The sequence below is a fragment of the Thamnophis sirtalis genome, unplaced genomic scaffold (assembly GCF_051295495.1).
Source record: "Thamnophis sirtalis isolate CommonGarterSnake01/CBP01778 unplaced genomic scaffold, rThaSir2_p1.2 scaffold_7, whole genome shotgun sequence".
Lineage (NCBI taxonomy): Eukaryota > Metazoa > Chordata > Lepidosauria > Squamata > Natricidae > Thamnophis > Thamnophis sirtalis.
In genome coordinates this window covers 78,341,899-78,364,656 of record NW_028261387.1, presented here as the reverse complement: position 1 = coordinate 78,364,656, position 22,758 = coordinate 78,341,899, and the positions used below count along the sequence as shown (strand labels likewise).

The following is a 22,758-nucleotide window of genomic DNA, read 5'->3' as shown; positions in this document are numbered from 1 at the left end:
TCATTTGTAAGATAAGCTATCCTTCAGCCTTTCAGTTGTTTCTTCTTGTCTTTATTTCCCAGCCTTCCTGCAATCTTTCATAGTAGGGATTCTCCAACTGTATTCTCTAGTTTAACATCTTTTTTGTATATTGGTTCCTCAGTGCATGGAAACAGAGAGAAAGCTGTGATTTAAACATCACACACCTATGGATTTTCCATTTTTCTGGAGCTTTAATAAAGGTTAGAGAGTTTCTGAAGCAGCACCCTATGAAATGAAAGGAACCACTGCCCGAAGGAAAGCAAATCCATGGCTATAACTATGAGGCAGCGCTTTCCATGCAAGTGTAATAAGTTGGCACAAAACAGAGAGTATTGGAAGGGATTATTGAGTCTAATCGCCTGATCACTTGCAGAAGAGTAATTAAACCATTCCATCATAACCACAGACATTTTGGTGTTCTTGGAAGATATCACCATGGAGAAAATCTGTGTGATTGCTAAGAGCTGATTTGATGGCTCTTAATCAATTGAGTTTACAGGTAGTCCTCAATTTACAATCCCAGTTGGGACCAGAATTTCTGTTGGTAAGCAAGGCAGCTTCTTAAGTGGATCGTTCTTTATTTTTATGATGTTTCCCCCACAGTTGTTGAGCAAATCACTGCAGTTGTTAAGTGAATCACATGTTCATTAAGAGAATTCATTTTCCCCCATTGACTTTGCTTCTTAGAAACAGGCTGTGAAGGTCACAAACAATGATCACATGACCCCAGGACCTTGTAACCATTGTAAATTGTGAAGGGCTTGAATTTTGATCACGTGCCCGCAATCAAAACAGTCATAACTGCAAGGACCAGTTGTAAAGCACTTTTTTAGCGCCCTTGTAACTTTGAATAGTTTTTAAACCAGTAGTTGTAATTTGAGGACTACAGTACTTGCATTAATATCCTTGCCGTTCTTGCATTGTCCTAAATATCCAAAGTTCCAGTTCCGGGAGAGATGGAGGTAACTCTTCTTCATCCCATATTGAGTGTTTGAGGGGCATAAATTCAGCAATATTGTTAACCCTTATTTATGCTGTTTACTTCCATAGATTTAAATTTAGATAGTTTCCAAATAAGATAAAAGGAACAGTTCTTCCTAAGGAATAATTTATTCTTAATCAAAGAAAACCACATTTTAAATTCAATCTATACTGTATATATAAAAGCCAAATACAACTCACTCATCACGAAATCTCCAGAACCGTAAAGCCTACAAACTTGAAATTTGGCACATATGTTCCTCTTGGCTTCTAGGTGCTTGCTAAAAAAGGATTTTTTCTAAATGGCCATCAGATCATTAGTATTTCTTATATACTAATTAATATGCTCTGAAACTAAGGAGTTCTACTCCCCCTCCCCACTTGAAAAGAACTCTGTTCCAACTGCCAGTTGCCTCACATTCCGTTACCTCAGTTCAAACTGGCAGACGGTCCACTCCTTCACTCAGGAGCAGTCTGGGACTCCTTACAATACTAAACATCGGTAACTCACCAAAATGTCTACACCTTCCACCTATGAAACTCTTTCTGGACTCAAGTGGGAGTGATATTCCCTTATGTGTTTTAATCACCGACCACCAACTGAGCCAATGGATTGAACCAGAGTGAACCAGATTTCCCCTGCATTGCCCGATCACATAGTTTTGTCGCAAAGCAAGGGCATCCAGTTAGTCCCTTATATATACATGCAAAGTTTTCTTAAGGGGATTTTCACTTGGAAATTGCAGCTCCAACTTCAGTGGCTATCAAATAGTGTTTGGTTTTTTTTTGCATTTTCTAAAACTGCAGCTCTAGCTCCTTCCCCCAGAATTTGTGGGTTTGAATTTTAGCCACCATCTTTTATTATCTCTGCTTTTCTTGAAAACAGGCACTGTGAAACGTGTTCTGCTCTTTTATTTAGTTATTCCGCTTGCTTACGTTACACCTCATGATACTGGGAAGGGGGGGGGGAACCATAGCATAGTTAAAATGTGAAAAGAGACAGTGAAACCTATATTGAATGACCTGGAATAATTGCCCAAAGAAATGCTAAACTGTTAGTGATTTTAGAATATCCTTCCTGCTGTTCTTTTCATTTTATGTTGCATGTACAATGAAGCTCTGGAATCCATTATTGTAACCATTCAAAAGGACGTCATTGCCAGCTAGGAACTCTACAGCTAAAATGATTTGTCTCTTTATGGTTAGCTATAGCAGACCAAGTAAAACCTAAGCAGATCCAACCCTTGGCTAGCAAGGGGAACTGGAACTGGCTTTCAACCATAAAGAAAACGGCAAAAATGGGAATGTTCTTATGATTCAGCGCTTCCACCATTTGCCCTGTGTGGTTTCCAGATAACTTGTGAACTTCAGCCAGATGTGTTTCAGATGTCTCCACCTCATCCCATGGGGGAAAAATTGTGTTTCTTTGTCTCTTTGAGAGGGTGTGTGTGTTGTTTTTGTTTTAATTTCACCTGCTAGTTGAAATTCATTAGGTTGTGGTAATGAGCTGTTTCATTCACTAGATGCTCCAGGTTAAACTTGAATGTTCATACATCCAACTTAACTCTATGCTCATCACTTGGGCTTGCCTCTAAGGTTATACAAAAGTGTTACAACAGTCCTGGAAGCGTTCCCATGTTGGAACTCTCCCTTTGCAGCAACACAGTGTACTTTATGCCCAATTAGACTGAAAGTGTTGGTTTTAATACCAGGAGTGGTTCCAAAACAGAGCTCTTATTTTACAGCTGTCTCACTCACATAAATTTACAATGTTGACTCGGGAACAGTTTTCCATGTATAATTCCCCATATTGCTTCATCATGGCTTCTGTTTTCCCTTTACCTTGATAAGTTCTTTAAAACGCAAACTTACTATAGAATAGCTACGGATCGTATTTGTTTGCTAGCATTCTGAGCCACTCCAAATGTTCCTGAATTTCCTTGATCTTGTGTGTTACAGGTGACGGGGGAAACGATGTCAGTATGATTCAGGAAGCAGATTGTGGTGTCGGTGTTGAAGGAAAGGTAAGTCACAGCATGGTATTTAGTTTGCAACAGTCATAATGATAGGGATTTCAGAAGAGATGGATACATGTTAGTTCAATGGATAGACGTAATCTCACAATCAGAGTATCATCTTGGAACAGAACCTTGGAAGCTCTCTGGACAAATCATTTCTTTATTCATCAAAGACCCTTCCTCCTTTGACCATAGTTGCTTATTTCCATTTTGAGATGAGAAAACCATACAAATATAAGTATAAACCTTAAAATAGGCATGACGCAGTAGAAAAGTTTTTTTAAAAATCTTTTTTTCTGAGCCCACAGATGTGATGTGATGTCCCACTCACAGTTTTGGCAGGTATCAAGCTTTTAGGCTTTTAGCTCCAATTTAAGACATGTGCTTTTGATTAAACTGTCATCCTGCACCTTTCTGATCTGATTTTATTCCTAACCAGGGCATTATTTTCCCTCTTATCCAAAAGTATTAAGAGATGATTTTGAGATAGTCATGGCATCCTTAGCATGCAGTGAAAGCTGTGATGACATCACATGGGTCATAATATCAAACTGGATTCACTTAATGTCCATTTGATTCACTTCAACAACTGCAATGATTCACTTAAGGACCATGATAAAAAAGATTGTGAAAATCAGGCACAATTCACTTCACCGCCATCTTGTTTAGCAATAGAAATTCTGATCCCAGTTGTGGTCATAAGTCAAAGACTACCTGCAAATAAGAAGAGAAAATGTGTTATAAATAAATAACGATAAATAGAAGTACTGTGTTTCCCGAAAATCTGACCTACCCCAAAAATAAACCCTAGCTTGATTTTTACATGTGTGCCCAATATAAGCCCTATGTTAGGTAAGCTCCCCGTTGGGAGAGCGAGTACGTTCAGAAAAGCGTTGTGAGAGTGTTGTTGGAGAACACAAAAACCAGCATACAGACACTCTGCAGTTTAAATAGGCTTTTACTTTTGTGGAAATAGAAGTATCACAGTCCATCAAACAGTCCAAGTCATACACGGATAAGACAATCATCATCAACGTCTTTCAGTTAAGGGATAATCCAAATAACATAGTCCAGTATCATATAATCAGTCCGGTACACAAAGTTTGCTAACAGTTGCAAAAATTACTATAGCTCACAGCACTCAGATCAGATCAGCCCAGCATCTAACGAACAGAGAACTAACAGTCATTCTGGCTCCCTCTTATGGACGATTGAGGAAAACAGCAACCAATCACATTTTACAGTATGATTTAAAGAAACAGGTATAGCATTGCTATATGATTCATATATTGCCAACCCAACCGTTAGATTATATTCCTAACACCCTACCCCCCCCCCAAATAAGCCCTAATTAAGACCCCACCTACTCCAGGATGCTCAGGTAAATAGTAAGCTAGGGTGGGGATCGGGGGAGAAGCTGCCCTACTACTTGCACACACCCAACACCTGCCTTGCTGGCCCATTTCTTCTGCAGCTAGCAAGGCTTTCCTGAAGGCCTCTGTAGCCAATACTAGTGATCTGGATAGATCTGGAGCTCTGTTATTGGCTGCATATGTTTTAGGAAAGCCTTGCTGGCCACAGAAGAAATCCCTGAAGGCCTCTGACAGCGAAAAGGAGGCTAGGCGTGACGCACGTAAATGAGGTGAGTCAGTTGATGACATTCCCCCCCAAAGTAAGACCTTTTTTGATGGGGAAAAATATAAGACAGGGTCTTATTTGGGGGAAAACACGGGTAGAAAACTGAAAATCATTTTGTAAATGCCTCAGATTACTTAAGGCTACATTCTGCATGTGATTACACAGCAGTAAACTCTACTAAACACAAATGGGCTTATCTCTGAATAATCTGCATAGAATAGCACAGTAAGTCAACCAGACACTGTTTTTTTTTAAAAAAAATCCTCTCCCTTTTGAGCTCCTCACCTCTCAGTTTTAAAGGTGAGGGAGTTGTGCAAAAGGCATGTTCACTGCAGTCAGATGCCTGATTCAAATGGCCTTACGGGTCAACCAAAGGGGAACAGGGTTCGGTATACAACTCGAACGAATGCCTGCTTTGGTGGCAGGAGAATTCTGGGTTTTGTAACGATGGAGGGTCTTGATATTTTTGTTTCACGGTATTCCTAGGAAGGAAAACAAGCCTCCCTTGCAGCCGATTTCTCCATCACTCAGTTTAAGCACCTGGGGCGGCTACTGATGGTGCATGGAAGAAACAGCTACAAAAGATCTGCTGCTCTCAGCCAGTTTGTGATCCACAGAAGTTTGTGCATCAGTACCATGCAGGTCAGTGATGTTCCTGCACCATGTTTAGTGTCCTTTGGTCACTTGACTCCGGATAGAAGAAGGGTTTCAATGTTTGTTTGTTTTTTAAACCCACATAGTGTTTTTATTTTGCTCTGTCTAAGTGGCAGAGAAAATGGGAGAAATCAATTAAACAAGAATTGAGCACTGTTAGGGATGCTAGGATGTGAGGTAGTCAAAAGAGTCAAATATCTTGGGGTTAATATTTTAACCTCAAACGAGAAATTATATAAGCATAATTATGAACCACTTTGGCATAGTATACAGATAGAGATGAAAAAATGGGAGAAATTGCACTTATCTTTGTTGGGTAGGATAGCGGCAGTGAAAATGAACATCCTACCAAAAATTTTATTTCTCTTTCAAATGTTACCTATACTCAAAAAAGATGCGAATCTTTTAGAATGGCAGAAGGGTATCAACAAATTTGTATGGGCAGGAAAGAAGCCGAGGGTAAAGATGAGGTGGTGCAATGGTTAGGGTGCAGTACTGCAGGCCACTTCAGCTGACTGTTATCTGCAGTCCAGCGGTTCTAATCTCACCGGCTCAAGGTTGACTCAGCCTTCTATCCTTCCGAGGTGAGTGAAATGAGGACCCAGACTGTGGGGGCGATACGCTGACTCTGTAAACTGCTTAGAGAGGGCTGAAAGCCCTATGAAGCGGTATATAAGTATAACTGCTATTGCTATTGCTATGAAAATAATGCAAGATGTACGCGAGAGAGTAGGCTTGAAATTACCTAATCTAAAACTATATTATGATGCAGTGGCGCTATCTGTAATTAGTGATTGGATTCATTTAACTAATGATAGAATACTGAATATCGAGGGACACGATCTGGTATATTGTTGGCATGCTTATCTGTTATTCAACAAAAAATTGGATAAGAATTTTAAAAGTCATATTTTAAGAAATGCTTTACTGCGGGTCTGGAAAAAGAATTGAGCACTGTTTCTGTTTGGTCTGTAAGTTCCTACTTTCTCACATTCATCTGATAAGGCACTGATGGGGGAACCTTTAACCTGTTTTTTGGCCATTTTCCAGCCTTCATTTTTCAGGTCATTTTTTGCACCAAAAACTGGCCAAAAAACCATGCATGCACGTACCTGGCAGCTGGTCTTTGGGTTTCCAGTGCTCTGGCGCATGCGAAGACCAGCTGGCCAGTGTGCATGTGTACACCAGAAACTGGAAGAGCAGCTGGCGACAGCGCACATGCCCACAGAGAAGGTTCTGCGTGCCACCTCTGGCACCCGTGCCATAGGTTTGCCATCACAGTGGTAGGTTTCTCTTCCATGCGCCGAAGCAGATAGTAACTTGTCCGTGAGTTACACTGATTTGGGATCATGTAGCTTTTCATTTTATATCTTGCGTCTGTACGCTCTCTGCATCACTTATAATCACTTTTAATACAATAATTGTATTAAATTTTAAAGTAGAAAGATAAAAAAACTAATAACTGATAACAAAGGATGGAAAAGAAGAAAAAGTAAAAATATAGGAAGAAGCAGAAATGCAAAATAAGAAAGAATTGTTTCAGACTTCTGTTACAGCAGATATACATAAAAGGTAATTCAACTCTTGCTCTATGGTTACAACCATAGAGTAGATTAATTTTTTAAAATAATCTATGAATATTAATAGTTCCCAAACTCATGTCATAATTTCATTTTTTTTTCTCTTTGTGCAAAAAGTCCAAAAGAGACTTTCAGTTAGCATTAAAGTTTGTCAATGTCTTTTTCTCTAATGAGATTCCCAGTTTCAATATCTCACCATCAACTTTGCCAACCATTCTTGCAATGTAGTTAATGTCAACTCTTCCCACTATTGGGGATATTAAAAGACTTACTGTAATTATCATATATAGGAATAGAATCCCATGCAGTTTTTCCAAAATTTTATCCCATCAGCCTTAGCCAAAATATATCTGGTTTTGATCGTATACTGGCCTTCAAAAATTATTCAATTATTGAATATCTTTTGGAAACCATTTTTTTTTAAAAAAAACCCTCTTTCGTTAGGATTTAATTTACCATGAACAGCAATGTCTCCTTTTCTAAATTGCCAAACCTTTCTGGGTGGAGAAGCCACCTGTGGTCTCTTCTTATTCCTGAGTCTTGAGTGTTAATCTTTGCTACTTGTGCCTTAGTTGACAAATGAGGGAGCACGAACTCTTTCCATTAAGAGGTAGCCGAAGAGATAGTTGTCATTGACTTTACTTTCTTTTTGCTTTGAAGCCTAATAATTCCTTGTATTTTATTCCATAGGCAGTTTTCTCTTCGGTGTTTTACTTTGCTTCTGTTCCGCTCTATCAAGGCTTTCTCATCATTGGGTAAGAGCCAAAACGTTCCCTGTGGTATCGTTAAAATGTATAATGAGATTTGTTTGAAGCCTTCCTGAGTTTGAAAACGGTCATGGCAATGAGTAGCACAGGCTAAAATGTCGCGCTCTTTCCTTCCTGCCTCTACTGCGTTATCAGAACGAAGCAGGACACTTTGAAGATGCACCGTTTCAAAGCAACTTTAATCCAGCAACCATTAAAAAGCACATGGACCCCCATTAGGACCAATTTTAGCTGTTAAAGCAACTTTTGTATCCCAGAAGCAGCAGTATAAAATACTGGGCGGGAGGTAGGGAAGTGTCTTTTCTGAAAACAAAAAGCAGGGCGCAGATTTTTTTTTTAAGTAAACAAAATCGTGCAGCCATGTTTTTATAATATGACTTGTCTGCAGAAAGAAAATAAAATGAATGCCAGTGCCCCACATCACCATTTTTTTGGGTGAAAGCCCAGCAGCATAGGGAAGCTTTGAGGCTGAGTCCTGTTGCGTTTGGGATAAAATTAAGTCCTGGATCTTTGGACCATTTCACACATAATATAGCAGCATACTTTGAGGTTTGGTTCAAAATATAATCTGGCCAAGAAAATGCAAGCAGTTCCAACTCTTGATTTGTACGTGTGCATTTCTTTTCTCTTTTTTTTTTTTTTGCATATCTGGTTACCACATTTATGCAGCACATAAGGCTTATTGCGTCTTTCTTTACAAATGTGTATTTTAGAGGTTAAGCAGCTCTTAGACATTAACAATGGGGGAAAGTTAGTAGCTGAGTAGTAGAGTATCTAATTTGTACTCAGACAGTTCCAGGAACTGATCTTTTCCAATTCAAAGTATCCGGTAACACTAGCTGAGAAAGAGAACCAGTCTGCACAGCATCCTGACCTCGTTCAGTTAAGACACTGATTATATTAAATAGCTTCTTAGGACCTGAAGTTTTTCACCTCTTCAGATTTTAATATTCAGGGTTTAGAGAGTTTAGAGTTTAGAGTAATTTATTTATATGCCGCCCTTTTCCCTGGGGGGACTCAGGGCGGCTTACAACTCGAAAAGGGAGGGAAACAAACAATTGACACATAAGACAATACATCATTAAAAGCATGACATTCATACTATTCGGGTGGGTTACAGTCTTTAATCCCAGGCCTGACGGGATAGCCAGTTTTTAAGGGCTGTGTGGAAGGTCTGGAGGGTGGTGAGGGTACGAATCTCCATGGGGAGATCGTTCCATAGGGTCGGAGCTGCCACCGAGAAGGCTCTCCTCCGCGTAGTTGCCAGTCGACATTGACCGGCAGATGGGACTCGGAGGAGGCCTAATCTATGGGATCTAATTGGTCGGGTGGAGGTAATTGGCAGTAGGCGGTCTCTCAAGTACCCAGATCCACTACCATGAAGGGCTTTGAAGGTGGTAAGTAGCACCTTGAAGCGTACCCGGAGATCGACCGGAAGCCAGTGCAGTTCGCGGAGGATAGGTATTATGTGGGTGAAGCGAGGTGCACCCACAATCGCTCGCGCGGCCGCATTCTGGACTAGCTGAAGTCGCCGGATACTCTTCAAGGGCAGCCCCATGTAGAGCACATTGCAGTACTCCAGCCTAGAGGTCACAAGGGCATGAGTGACTGTTGTGAGAGCCTCCCAGTTCAGGTAGGGGCGCAACTGGTGCACCAGGGTTGTCCCAAAGGTGTTTTTTCAAAAAGCAACAAGATTTGTCTTTGTTTCGCTTCTCATCCAAGAAGCTTCTTCAGCTCTGATTGAATGGCGGGGAATGGAAGGATTTATATTTCTTGCAGATAGCTGGTGATCTGCATTCTTTTTAGAGAGTCTTGAGTCCACTTAATGCAAATAGGTGTGGAGCTCTTTCTGCAGTTTCAAGAAGCTCCAAACCCATTTGCACCACTCAGGTAACCCTGAGTAACAGATAAACCTCCAAGTGGCCTCAATGACTCTGTAAAAAAAATGCAAATGACCAGCTGTCTAGAAGGAATATAAATCCTTCCATTCCCCACCATCCAGGCAGAGTGAAGAAGCTTCTTGATGAGAAACAAAACATCTTCAAAGAAAAAGCAAGGAAGTCCTGTTGCCTCTTGAAAAAGCACCTTTGGGACAACCATGACCTGGAGGACTAAGAATCTCCATGGACAATATTCAGGGTTATTTTGCAGAATTAGTAGTAAACACTTACATACTTACATACTGCCATAGAGTTAACCTTGATTTCTAGCTGCCATAGAAATTCATCTGCATAGTTTTTGTAGTAACACCACAGAAATGATTTTCCACTGACTTCTTAAGATTTTCTTTACCTCTCTTCTAACCTACAGTCCTCGTTTCCCTGGGGATCTCCCATTCACAGGCTAGTCAGACCCAACCCTGCTTACTTTCTGAACCCAGATGCCATCTACTCAGACAGCACAGCTTTTAGCCATGCATTTTATATATAAAGTACGAGCTTCAACAATCCTGGTGCATTTATGGTTGCCCACTATTTTGATATAGGAAACAGTAGTTGTAATAGAAATCTGGAAGGAAGGAGGGAAAGAAGGAAGGAAGGAAGGAAGGAAGGAAGGAAGGAAGGAGAAAGAAAGGGGGGAGAGAGAGACAGAGAGAGAGAGAAAGAAAGAAAGAAAGAAAGAAAGAAAGAAAGAAAGAAAGAAAAAAGAAAGAAAAAGAAAGAAAGAAAGAAAGAAAAAGTTTTCTAAAATAAACCCAAGGTGGAGAAAAAATGGGCTCTACCTTTGTATGTATCCCATTCTGTCTTCCACCTTTGCATCATTACTCCTTAGTCCTCTGCAAATGTGTTAAATGTGGCCCCTGCCAATGACAACCTCTGGCACAGGTAAATTTTGAAGTTGAAATATTGCTTTTTGTCTATATGTCCTACCATTTTATAAATAAAGAGAGGATTTGCCAAGAAAACTAAAATTGGTAGACTGTTACCTTCAGCTGGCATTTCTTGTGTTCCTCCTTTCAGGTATTCTACCCTCTACACCATGTTTCCAGTATTCTCTCTAGTGCTGGACAAAGATGTCAAAGCGGTAGTGGCCATGTTGTATCCAGAGCTCTACAAAGATCTCCTGAAGGTTCAACGTTTCTTTCATTCATTAATTCCTTTCAAATTTCTGTGTGTGACTTTGACGTTAAACATATATGAGACAGATTTCATTTTCATTTTTCTGCCCTTTCATTTTTTAGGGAAGGCCGTTATCTTATAAGACATTTTTGATCTGGGTTTTAATAAGTATCTACCAAGGTAAGAGGTTTCTTTTATTCATCAGGGTGTTTCTGAATATTCTGAACAAATTAATTGTTCTCCAAATTTGGCTTCATGTAATTCTCGGTCAAAAAACAAATTTGGCTAGTTTATAAAGAGAGCTGGCAAATTGCAGAGAGCTCTCAATATGTTCTCATTGACCATCAGGAGTTCTGTTTAGTTTCTGCTGAGTGATCGTATTTCTTCAGACTTTGGCTGCAGTCTTTTCCTCCTTCTCACCAGAAAGCCTGTAGTGTAGCTGATAAAACCAGTGGCCTGGAGGTAAGCCAGAGACACACAGACCAAGAACAGATTTATCTCTAGTGTCAGTGTGAGCACAGATAGACCAACGATCAACAATTTTGTAGGAAATTGATCTATATCATCTGAGGCCTACCATTGGCAGAACTATGGTTCCCTTTTCTGCAATATGCAATTAGATGCAGCAGCAATGAACCCATCAAACTGTCATCGATAGTAGGGTTCTTGGTTCTGTTCTACATTTCCACCTTGAAAGGGCTGGTATGTTAAAGTGATTCTGATGAAGACCATTGCAGTCTCTTATCCCACATGCACCACAGACAGATCATTGTCACTTATCTCAGGTTCCTCCAATCCATAAGCCAAATGCTGAATAGCAAAACCATTCCGTCCAGCTTACGTGCTCCAGTCGTATAAGTTCTTCCTCCATTTTTCTACTAAGTGCTGGAGCTACACAGTACTTCCAAGTAGCCCAAAGCTATAATTCCTACAGCTTTTCTACCTTGAAGCTGTACCTTTTGGGGATTTGCCTTTTATCAGTGACATTTCTGCTGATCAGCAGAAGAAAAAGGAACAGCATGGCTTAAAACCCAAGAAATAACTGAATTCAGTGAAGGAATTGAAATGACTTCGTTTTGAAATAAGTTTTCTGGCTACAATAGTAATGGCTAACCTTTTCGTCACCGCGTGCTGAAAGCATGTGCATGCGTACCCATAATGCAATGCACGTGTGCCCCCCGCACTCCCCCTCCCCTTGCATGCACCTCCACGTGTGACACCATGCATGCAGTGTGCACTCCTTCCCTGTGCATGCAAACCCCGCACATGTATCCTGCCCCCACATGTGTGTGCAACTCTCGCATGCAACTCACCCCCCGTACATGTGTGGCAGCGGGAGGTGTACCTGCATGCGCCCTGGAGCTGAGCTGGGAGAGCTCTGTGTGCCACCTGTGGCACACGTACCATAGGTTTGCCATCACGGGGCTAAAAGGTACCATAGTAATGGCTTAAACTCAGGAAGTAAGATAGGGATTCTGCCCTTGTCCCTCTGAATGCAAAGTAAAAGAAGATTGCGACCCATTGTCCACTCGTTTTCAAGTGTATCTTCTCATTCACTAGTGCAACCATTTGTCTCATCTTTGGTACTTTAGAGAAGCAAAATCAGGAAAATAAATATGCTGTGATGGTGATAGAGATGTATGAGAGAACATTCCAACAGAAATTATTTTCAAGGGCTGTATCAATGCAGGAAACAATAGGAAAGCCTTTATTTGGACACACAGCTTCTGGTCAGTCAGGAAAAATGAGACATCGTGGGAAAGATTTCTAAGCCAGGACTCTTCTCCTATTACGTTCTGTGGGTCGAATGACTTCACCCCCTTGATGGATCACACCAGGCAATTTGGCTAGTAGCTTTTGCCCAAGAATGGCCCCAAACCGAGCTCTTCCCAGATGGTGGAAAGGTTATTCTTTGAATCTGTATTTTATGGCTTAATCTTGAGTCACTGGTCAAATTGCTGTTCAAATTAGGCTCTGAATTACTCATCAGCGTAGATTACTCATGCTGAGGTCATGACTTATGTCTGCAGCTGAATCTCTAGGATGCCGTGAAGCCATTCTCTGATCAGCCACAAGCAGAATGCAAAGTCACTCTTGTCTTCCCATCCTATCTTCTTACATGCTCAGCTACCTTCAGTGTGTGTGTGTGTGTGTGTGTGTGTGTGTGTGTGTGTGTGAGTGAATGAAAGTTCCTGCTGAATTTATTGGGTCTAGTTGCTTATACATACTTTGGATTATATCTGAGAATCAATTCCAAGTCCCTCTGAGCCTTAAGCTAGAAAGTTTCATCCATACTGCTGGCAACTACAAGGAGGAGGGCCTTCTCAGCAGCAGCCCCGGCCCTTTGGAACGAGCTCCCCGTGGAGATTCGTACCCTCTCCACCGTCCAAGCCTTCCGCATAGCCTTGAAGAACTGGCTCGCCCGTCAGGCCTGGGGATAAGGATAGTTACCCCCCCCCGAATGATGAATGCATGTTGCCTACTATTTTATTATATGTCTTCTATCTTGTTGTTTATGTTCCCCCCTTCCCAGTTTTTTGTGAGCCGCCCTGAGTCCCCTCAGGGAAAAGGGCGGCCTACAAATTCTAATAAAACTATAAACTAATAAAACTATAAACTATACTACAGATGTGCATAAAATTATAAATGATATCATGTAAAATTGGATAGGAAGGAATGTTTCCATTTCTTTCATGAGAAAAGGTGTAGAACATAGGAAAGAAGTATTGAGATAGGCAAAAACATTTTTTCTAAGTTTAGAACAAGAGATAGCATTCGGAAGTGGCTCAGGCAGCTGTCTTCCTCATTCAGGGAACTATAAGAAGTCGGAAGAGGCACAGCACAATCAGACTTGCAAGATTCTGTGATTTTATAGCTAATCTCAATAAAAATGATATTAGCCATTTGAGGAAGTTGATTTCCTGGTCTGTTCTACATAATGCAGCTGACAGAATCATAGACTGGGAAAGAGGTTTTCAGGCCATTGAGTCTAATGCCCTTGCTTTGAAGCAGTACTGATTGAAGTAGGTGAGATTACTTTTGGAAGAAAACAACAATCATGCACACAGATATGAGAAAGCACTGATTCCTGAAAGCATATTTTCCTTGGATTCAAATCCAGTAGTCTTTTTTCCATTCTTTCCTCCTCTGTGTGTGATGAACTGGTTTCTTGTTTCTTACTCTTCATTATGCTTGTTACCTGTTTACATTTTCATGTTCCTATACCAGCTACTAATAATACCTAACCAACACCAATTCCAGCTCTCAATTATTTTTGGAATGTCAAATTGGAACATCCTTGAGAAATGTATGTTTTGCCTCAGTTTCAGCCCATCTACTGATGGAGAACTCACCAATTCTCTTGTGCAATTTGTTCCAATCAGGCTTTTATAAGAGAATCAGAGTTTTTTAAGCATTTCTTTGCCAAACAGGCCAGTAATCATTTTTGTAGGATAGACTTCATTGTTTTGCAGGTTTATTTGCAAACATAGAATGAATCATGAATACACAGATTCACTAGATAAAAATAAGGTCTCCCCATACACACTAATCATTTCTCTTTAGGAAACTATTTCAGTAGTTAGCCGTGCAGAATAGGCCAGGCTGGGGAAAAGACACTGCAAGAACTATTGGAACTCTATTTTAGGGGGGTTGTGTATAATAACAGAACTGAAGAAGACAGTTTCTTCTGAATTGATCAAAGTACTAAAGCCATTTCCAGCGGTGAGATAAAGTTCTGCAAGTTTTAGAATAGAGCAGAGTAGAATAGAATAGAATAGCAAGAGCAAGAGCAGTTAGACTTATATACCGCTTCATAGGGCTTTCAGCCCTCTCTAAGCGGTTTACAGAGTCAGCATATTGCCCCCAACAATAATCCGGGTCCTCATTTTACCCACCTCGGAAGGATGGAAGGCTGAGTCAACCCTGAGCCGGTGAGATTTGAACAGCCGAACTGCAGAACTGCAGTCAGCTGAAGTAGCCTGCAGTGCTGCATTTAACCACTGCCCCACCTCGGCTCTATAGAATAGAACAGAACAGAATAGAATTTTTTATTGGCCAAGTGTGATTGGACACACAAGGAATTTGTCTTTGCTGCATATGCTCTCAGTGTACATAAAAAGACAAGATACATTTGTCAAGAATCATAAGGTACAACACTTAATGATAGTCATAGGGTACAAATAAGCAATCAGGAAACATTCAATATAAATTGTAAGGATACATAAGTGGGAGGAGATGGATGATAATAATGATGAGAAGACTAATAGTAATAGTAATGCAGCCTTACTGAAAGGTTTGACAGTAGTGAGGGAATTAGCAGAATGGTGGCGTTCAGGAAAAAACTGTCCTTGTGTCTAGTTGTCTTGGTGTGCAGTGCCTTATAGCGTCATTTTGAGGGTAGGAGTTGAAACAATTTATGGCCAGGATGCGAGGGGTCTGTAAATATTTTCATGGCCCTCTTTTTGACTCGTGCAGTGTAAAGATCCTCAACATAAGGCAGGTTGTTAGCAATTGTTTTTTCCCCTGCAGTTCTAATTATATGATTATAAAATTATAATTTGGCCCTCCCCATCATGTGTGGGGGGGGGGAGCTGTCTATAGGCTGGCTGGCAATTACAGACTCATTTCATCAGGAGGTAGATTCACAGGAGGGAGGGGGTACATTCCAGAGGAGTAAAAGGCAACTCAGCATAGAGATTTGTAAGAGAAATAAGATGAAGATAGCCTCTCTTTTATAGTTCACAGAGTATATTGTAGATACAGATAACAGAGTGTGTTCAGTTTAGCAAGATGTTGTCTGTAGGTGTGAAACAATAAATAACTCAGCTTGGAAGAGTCACCGTATGTTATTCCTAGGTTTGGCTCCAACAGGAAGGGTAACAAGTATGATTGTAGACAGGTTGAATGAGAAGTATATAATTTTATACTCCATAACTTTAAGAAGGGTTTTAATAAGTGAAACAGGAATATAATCCTTAAAATAAGCTCTTTTGTTACTTGCATTTACTTCTCCACATAGTTACCACTATTCACTAAACACTTCTGCCAATGATGAATAAACTTTTGAAATCTTTCACACAAAAAACTCTGTCTCTTGAGTTAGGGGTTGGTAGTCCTTTCCATCTCTTCAACAAATGCCTCATCCAACAGATGCCCACAAAGATATTCCTTCAATTTAGCAAAAATGTGGACGTTGCCTGATGTCAACTCTGGGTTATAGGACGGATGAGGTAAAACGATGAGATCCAATTTCACAACTGCTTCATTGGCAGCTCATGAGGTACAATCCTAAGCATTGTATTGCCACAAAAAAGAGATCCTTTTTGTGTGCCTGAACTGGGCAATTTTCAAAGCTTTGGATTATATCAAAATCGTTCAGCTCAAGGATCGTTTGGAAACATTCCTTTCCATTCAACCCTGTACATTATAGATAGTCGACAGCAATTGTCATTTTGGTTGATACTGTTAACTCCTTTCATTTCCTCTCATTTCAGGCAGCATAATTATGTATGGTGCACTTCTGCTTTTTGAGTCTGAATTTGTCCACATTGTGGCAATTTCCTTCACATCCTTGATCCTCACTGAACTGCTGATGGTGGCACTGACCATTCAGACGTGGCACTGGCTCATGATAGTGGCAGAATTACTCAGTCTGTCATGCTACATTGCCTCACTGGTCTTCTTACATGAATTTATCGGTAACTATCTTTTGTGTTGTCTTTCTTCAAACTTTTGTCAATTATTTGCAAAATGGAAAGAACTCCAATCTTCTACTAAATAATGAAGCTGGAAATTGATGATCATTTTATATGTTACATTTTTATTGAAATTGTAAAGTATAGGCAGGTAAAGGTAAAGGTTCTCCTTGCACATATGTGCTAGTCATTCCCAACTCTAGAGGGCAGTGCTCATCTCCGTTTCAAAGCCAAAGAGCCAGCGCTGTCCGAAGGCATCTCTGTGGTTATGTGGCTGGCATGACTAAACACCGAAGGCACACGGAACGCTGTTACCTTCCCATCAAAGTTGGTTCCTATTTTTCTACTTGCATTTTTATATGCTTTCAAACTGTTACGTTGGCAGAAGCTGGGACAAGTAACGGGAGCTCACTCCATTACGTAGCGCTAGGGATTCGAACCGCCGAATTGCCGACCTGTCCAATTAACAAGCTCAGCCTCTTAGCCACCGAGCCACTGCGTCCCCAAGGCAGTTAGGTATGAGTTATTTTGCAAGGTACCTAAAGAACTGAAATGGTTTTTGATCAAGCTTTAGATAAACATCAGGAAAGATTATCTCTCATGAATTCAAGATTAACAGTAAGAAGCAGATCTTGGTTTTAAACCACTGTGTGTCTAGGCTGCTTGTTTAGGGACTAGAAATTGGAGGGGGAGGATTATAAAAGCTGGATTGAGAAGCCTTCTAGAAAATAAAAGCTTCACAGCTGTACTGAAATTACAGAGTTGGGAAATCACTCAACTATCCCCCACAGTTTCCTTAATTGACACTTTTTCTGTCAAGTAATATGTGTTTACTAGGGGCTTATTTTCCATCTGTTGTTAGTCGGGACATGTAGTGAAAATGGAACAAATCAGGTAATTGAAGGGTTTGATAATAGAGGAAAAAACATTTAGAACATTACAGCTCCTTTGCAAAGCAGTCTTGCACTTAGAGTGAGACAATATGGCGTCCTTGATTGACAGTTGGAATGGTCCCAAATCTGAAACCGTCAATGCCGAATTTTAAGTTAAATTTCCCAAATTTCTATTTTTATCCTCCACATCTGTGCAGCTTGACAAGCAGGTTTATTAAAAAATATTCCGCAGACTAAAACATTCCACTGGATGCCAACTTTCATGTGCAAGTTTGTACTTCAAAATATAATTTGAAAGGCAGAGATTTATTTTACAGTTATAATTTAAAATTAGTTTCACCTGTTCTACCTTTTAAAATGTCCAGAAACTGTTTACCAAGATAATATTTTATAGACTAACCCTGTGCAAAAAAAAAAAAAAAAAAGCTTTGGGAAATGGTTAAATCATCTTTCCAATCATCTAGAATTGCCACTTGGGGGGGAAGGAAAAGGGGAATGGGGAGGGGCAAGGGCAGAGGCTCAGCAGTTAAAGATGCTGAGCTTCTCAACTGGAAAGCTGACAGCCCAGGTTCGAGACCCGAGTGCCATGTGATGGGGTGAGTTCGCGTTACCATCTCCTGCCCACCTAGCAGTTTGAAAGCAGGCAAATGTGAGTAGGTAAATAGGTACCACTTCAGTGGGAATGTAACAGTGTTCCATGTGCCTCGGTGTATATTGACCACATGACCATGGAAAAGTCTTCAGACAATGCTGATTCCCTCAGCTAAGAAACAGAGATGAGCCCTAGAGTTGGACATGACTGGACGGTAGAAACCTTTACCTTTTAATGTAAAAAAACCCCACCCACTGCCCCTGAAAGTTTGCTGGCAGAATTCTAATAACATTTATACAGGACTATCAGAACCGTGCTATAGAAATCCAGGAAGCTGCTACAATGCAACAAAGAGACAATGCTTTGCTTCGCTTCGCTTCGCTTCGCTTTGCTTTGCTTTGCTTCGCTTCTCTTCGCTTCGCTTACTTTACTTTTACTTTACTTTTACTTTACTTTTACTTTACTTTTACTTTACTTTTACTTTACTTTTACTTTACTTTTACTTTACTTTTACTTTACTTTTACTTTACTTTTACTTTACTTTTACTTTACTTTTACTTTACTTTTACTTTACTTTTACTTTACTTTACTTTTACTTTACTTTTACTTTACTTTTACTTTACTTTTACTTTACTTTTACTTTACTTTTACTTTACTTTACTTTTACTTTACTTTTACTTTACTTTACTTTTACTTTACTTTTACTTTACTTTTACTTTACTTTTACTTTACTTTTACTTTACTTTTACTTTACTTTTACTTTACTTTTACTTTACTTTTACTTTACTTTTACTTTACTTTTACTTTACTTTTACTTTACTTTTACTTTACTTTTACTTTACTTTTACTTTACTTTTACTTTACTTTTACTTTACTTTTACTTTACTTTTACTTTACTTTTACTTTACTTTTACTTTACTTTTACTTTACTTTTACTTTACTTTTACTTTACTTTTACTTTACTTTTACTTTACTTTTACTTTACTTTTACTTTACTTTTACTTTACTTTTACTTTACTTTTACTTTACTTTTACTTTACTTTTACTTTACTTTTACTTTACTTTTACTTTACTTTTACTTTACTTTTACTTTACTTTTACTTTACTTTTACTTTACTTTTACTTTACTTTTACTTTACTTTTACTTTACTTTTACTTTACTTTTACTTTACTTTTACTTTACTTTTACTTTACTTTTACTTTACTTTTACTTTACTTTTACTTTTACTTTACTTTTTTACTTCTTTTTTATTTTTTTACTACTTTTTTTACTTTTTTACTTCTTTTTTACTTTTTTACTTTACTTTTACTTAAACTTTACTTTTATTTTACTTTATTTTACTTTAATCTTTACATTTAATTTAACTTTACTTTATCCTTTACTTTTTCTTTTCTGTTCTTTTCTTTTTGCCATCTAATCATAATCTGGATTTTTGTAGCCCAGAACTGGTAGCCTTTATTGAGGATTATTATGAGGCCTGTTGGAAATATATGAACTGCTGTGCTTAATTTTTTTTTCCTCTGTAGTCAGCAGACAGGGAATAGGAAAACAAATCGGCCCCAAAGGTAAAATTAAAACTCATTGCTATGAGATTGCCACGAACCAGCAGGAGTTTTGCTAAGCAACAAACTGGGGTATCATTAACAATTTCCTGTTAACATTTCTGATTCTGAGTTCATAATTCTATTATAGTTGCTACTGAAATAGAAGGACTGCAATTGGATTATTAATCTGCATTTTTATTAAAAGCGAACAAAATTAGCTGTGAAAACATGTCCTTTTATTTACAGTCAGTGACAGAGAAATATCTTCTTTCTTGCAGATGTTTACTTCATAGCAACTTTATCATTCTTATGGAAGGTGACTGTGATCACCTTAGTCAGCTGTCTTCCTCTCTATGTCCTAAAGTACCTGAGACGAAGGTTTTCTCCCCCAAGTTATTCAAAACTCACCTCGTAGGGGCAAGGACTCGCTTTTCTTCTTTGCACAGTGCTTACAGACTCAATAAATGTGTATTCATCATCGAACGATGTCCGACAGTTGGATAAACAATCTGCACTGGCTGGGGAACATTGCTGGAAGACTGAATAATTCAGTTAAAACAAAACAAAAAACCCTCACAGTCAAACGAAGCAGAGAAAACTTATACCCGCCATTCAGTTTTGTCACTTTATATTTATCAAACTGAAAACAAATGCATGTAACTGGGAAGGAAAAAAATTGTCTGCCTGGGATGGGTCTACTTTCCTGGAAAGTGCTGAGTCAACTGTTGAGATGACAAATGTTTTCAAATGTCTTTTCCTTTTTCTGGGGGGGGTCGACTTATTTAATTTCCTCATTTTTATTGCTACTTATCTTTTGAGTTCAGGTCCTCATTGTGAACATTTTCTGTGCCTTGGGAAATGCTTTCAACTGAGCAACGCAACAGTGTAGTTTAACAGGCCACTAGACATACCTCATGCCAGGCTGACTTCTTTGATGTGGTCCAACGCAAATCACAATTACTGATTTCTGATTATTGGCTACGATTTTCTTGAATTTTCTGCAAAAAAAAAAAAAAGGAATTCAGAGATGAGTCTTTCCAGTTAAAACATCTTGCAGTGGTTTTCTAAAGGAAATGTGTCTTTTTTCCTAAAGAGAAAATTATTGAACAGTTTTTGGGGGCAGAGAAGAAAATTGTAACCTCATATTCTGGTTCTGCAAGGACAAACTGCCCATTTATTAACACAAAGGTAAGAGTGGATGATCATTTCCAGGAAAAGAAGAACAGTTAGAAGCTTAGATTTCACCCTAAAATTTACCAGCCACCTTCCCCTCTGCAACCTCCAGCTCTCTTTCCTGAGGTTTTCTGCAAAACAGCTAAAAACAAGCTTGGCTGCCAGAACCAAAGAGAATAAAGGAAGTGAGATAACTGACAGGTAAGAAAAAGGATCAGAAGTTAGGGATAGGCAACTCCTTGGGAGTTATTAAAGAAACGTTTGTGCAAAGCACAACTCTGAAGCTACTTCACAAAAGCAACAGACCTTTTCTCATGTTGTTAGTTTGGAAGAGACTGTACACTACATGGATGCAATATCATTTTCTGTCCAATGAAACTCCTAGATTCGGACTGATGCACAATACTTGAGGGAGGTGTTACCTGTATGGCTTGATCTGTTCTGTCTAGGCATAAATCCCCCTATCCCTTGCCTTTTTGGAATAAATTCTTAATGCTAATTCTCCCATGCACATTCCCTAATTCACATGACATTATTTTCTCCCAGAATGCAGGTTTTATTAGACTTTTCCCCAGGTATTTGGTGATGGTTATAAATGTGCAGTTGCGTCCTCACTCTGGAGGAGAAGAAGTGATTAAAACACTCCCACCAACATTGACCTAGCAATGAGAGCAAACCCTACTTCTTACTAGCACTGATGATGTTACCTAGTTTGGATAATGAAACGTCTGCAAGAAAACAATCTAGCTCAGGGAGCACCAAGGACCCCTCATCTTTCTTTCCATTTTCTTCACTTTCCTGTAACAAAGGAAAAAATCTTGTCAGAGAGCAGATGGCACTAAGACTTGAACATTGAAGCAATCAGAGTTTAGATTTAAGGTGGAAAGAAATGTAATCTAGAATATTACACTCAGCTAAAATATTGTACTCGGTTGAGTTGAGCAAAACTTTTGCACTCTGGTGCTTCCTATTGGATAGAGTATTTCTAGTGGGGTACAGTCAGGTAAAATAGAATGGAAAAGATACTATCATGATCTGGACTCTGTATTCATGTTAATGTGCCCCAAGATAAGATTTGCCTTTGTAGCAGCTGCATCACACAGTTGTCTCAGGTTTAATTTCTGATCAATAAGGACATACAGATCTTATCACATTCACTGCTGTCTAGCCAAGTCTTCCCCATCCTATACATGCACCTTTCACTTAATTTTTCCAAATGCAGAATTTAAATCTGTGTTAAGTCCATCCTCTTCACATCAGCTCATTGCTTAAACCTGATTAGATATTTTGAAGCTTATTTCGTTCCTGAAGAGTATTAGCTGATTTAAAAAAAAATTGAACAGCACAGGGTGTTGTGATAGCACACCACTTGAAACTTTCCTTCAAGCTGAAATGAGCCCGTACTGAGCATGGTCATTGACCCAATTTTGAGTCCAATAGCAATATTTTGTGCCAGATGGCAGGCACAAAATAGAAATTAAGAATTTCTGCTTTCTCATCATCAACAGTTTCTCACTTTCTTGCTGTACTCTGCACTTTTTGCTTCTGAATCTTCAGTGTATTCCCAGATAGAATTGAAATTCTGGGTAACTCTTTTTAAACGTGTGTGTAAAAATACTGTATGCATTAGAGTGGGCTGTGAAGGACACTTTACTTTATATGACTGAAGGATCCAAGAGTAGAATGCTATTAACCTAATGTTGTATAATGAAAGAGACTGCAAACGGGTGGTTAATTGATTGATACAAGTGAGATAGCGTTTCTTGGGTATAGACATGGATATATTTGGGGAAAGGGTACAAAATGTGCATTTCTTTTACCTTCTGTAACCACTTCCTTACAGTAACTTTTATTTTTTATATGTATAAAACTTTGGTGCTTGTGTACAACAATTTCCCGCAATTAGCTACCTTTCATTTTGGTAGGAAATCTAATCAGCTTGGAATAGCGAGAGTTGAAATTTGGCATCTCTAGAGAACACAGAATTGGGGAAAATTGGTGTATTGAATGATGGTGTTAATTCTGAGTGATAACAGCCATTATCCATTGGATGGTTAGATAGCCCCACTGCACAAAGGACCTCCAAGGATAGAAATCCTGTATCGGGATGCTCTGTGCACAGTCACTCATGCCCTCGTCCT

General features: G+C 39.2%; 1 protein-coding gene across 1 annotated transcript in view; it reads left to right on the top strand.

Moving 5' to 3' along the window:
- The window catches only part of ATP9A (ATPase phospholipid transporting 9A), a 111,126-nt gene extending 88,617 nt beyond the window's left edge, over positions 1 to 22,509 (top strand). Inside the window, exons 22-28 of the mRNA XM_087720468.1 lie at positions 2,962 to 3,026; positions 5,145 to 5,300; positions 7,583 to 7,647; positions 10,620 to 10,728; positions 10,841 to 10,898; positions 16,214 to 16,417; positions 19,723 to 22,509. Coding sequence (XP_087576594.1) covers positions 2,962 to 3,026; positions 5,145 to 5,300; positions 7,583 to 7,647; positions 10,620 to 10,728; positions 10,841 to 10,898; positions 16,214 to 16,417; positions 19,723 to 19,859 — 794 coding nt within the window. The 3' untranslated portion in view covers positions 19,860 to 22,509. The remainder of the gene's footprint in view (positions 1 to 2,961; positions 3,027 to 5,144; positions 5,301 to 7,582; positions 7,648 to 10,619; positions 10,729 to 10,840; positions 10,899 to 16,213; positions 16,418 to 19,722) is intronic.
- The last annotated feature ends 249 nt before the right edge of the window (positions 22,510 to 22,758 follow it).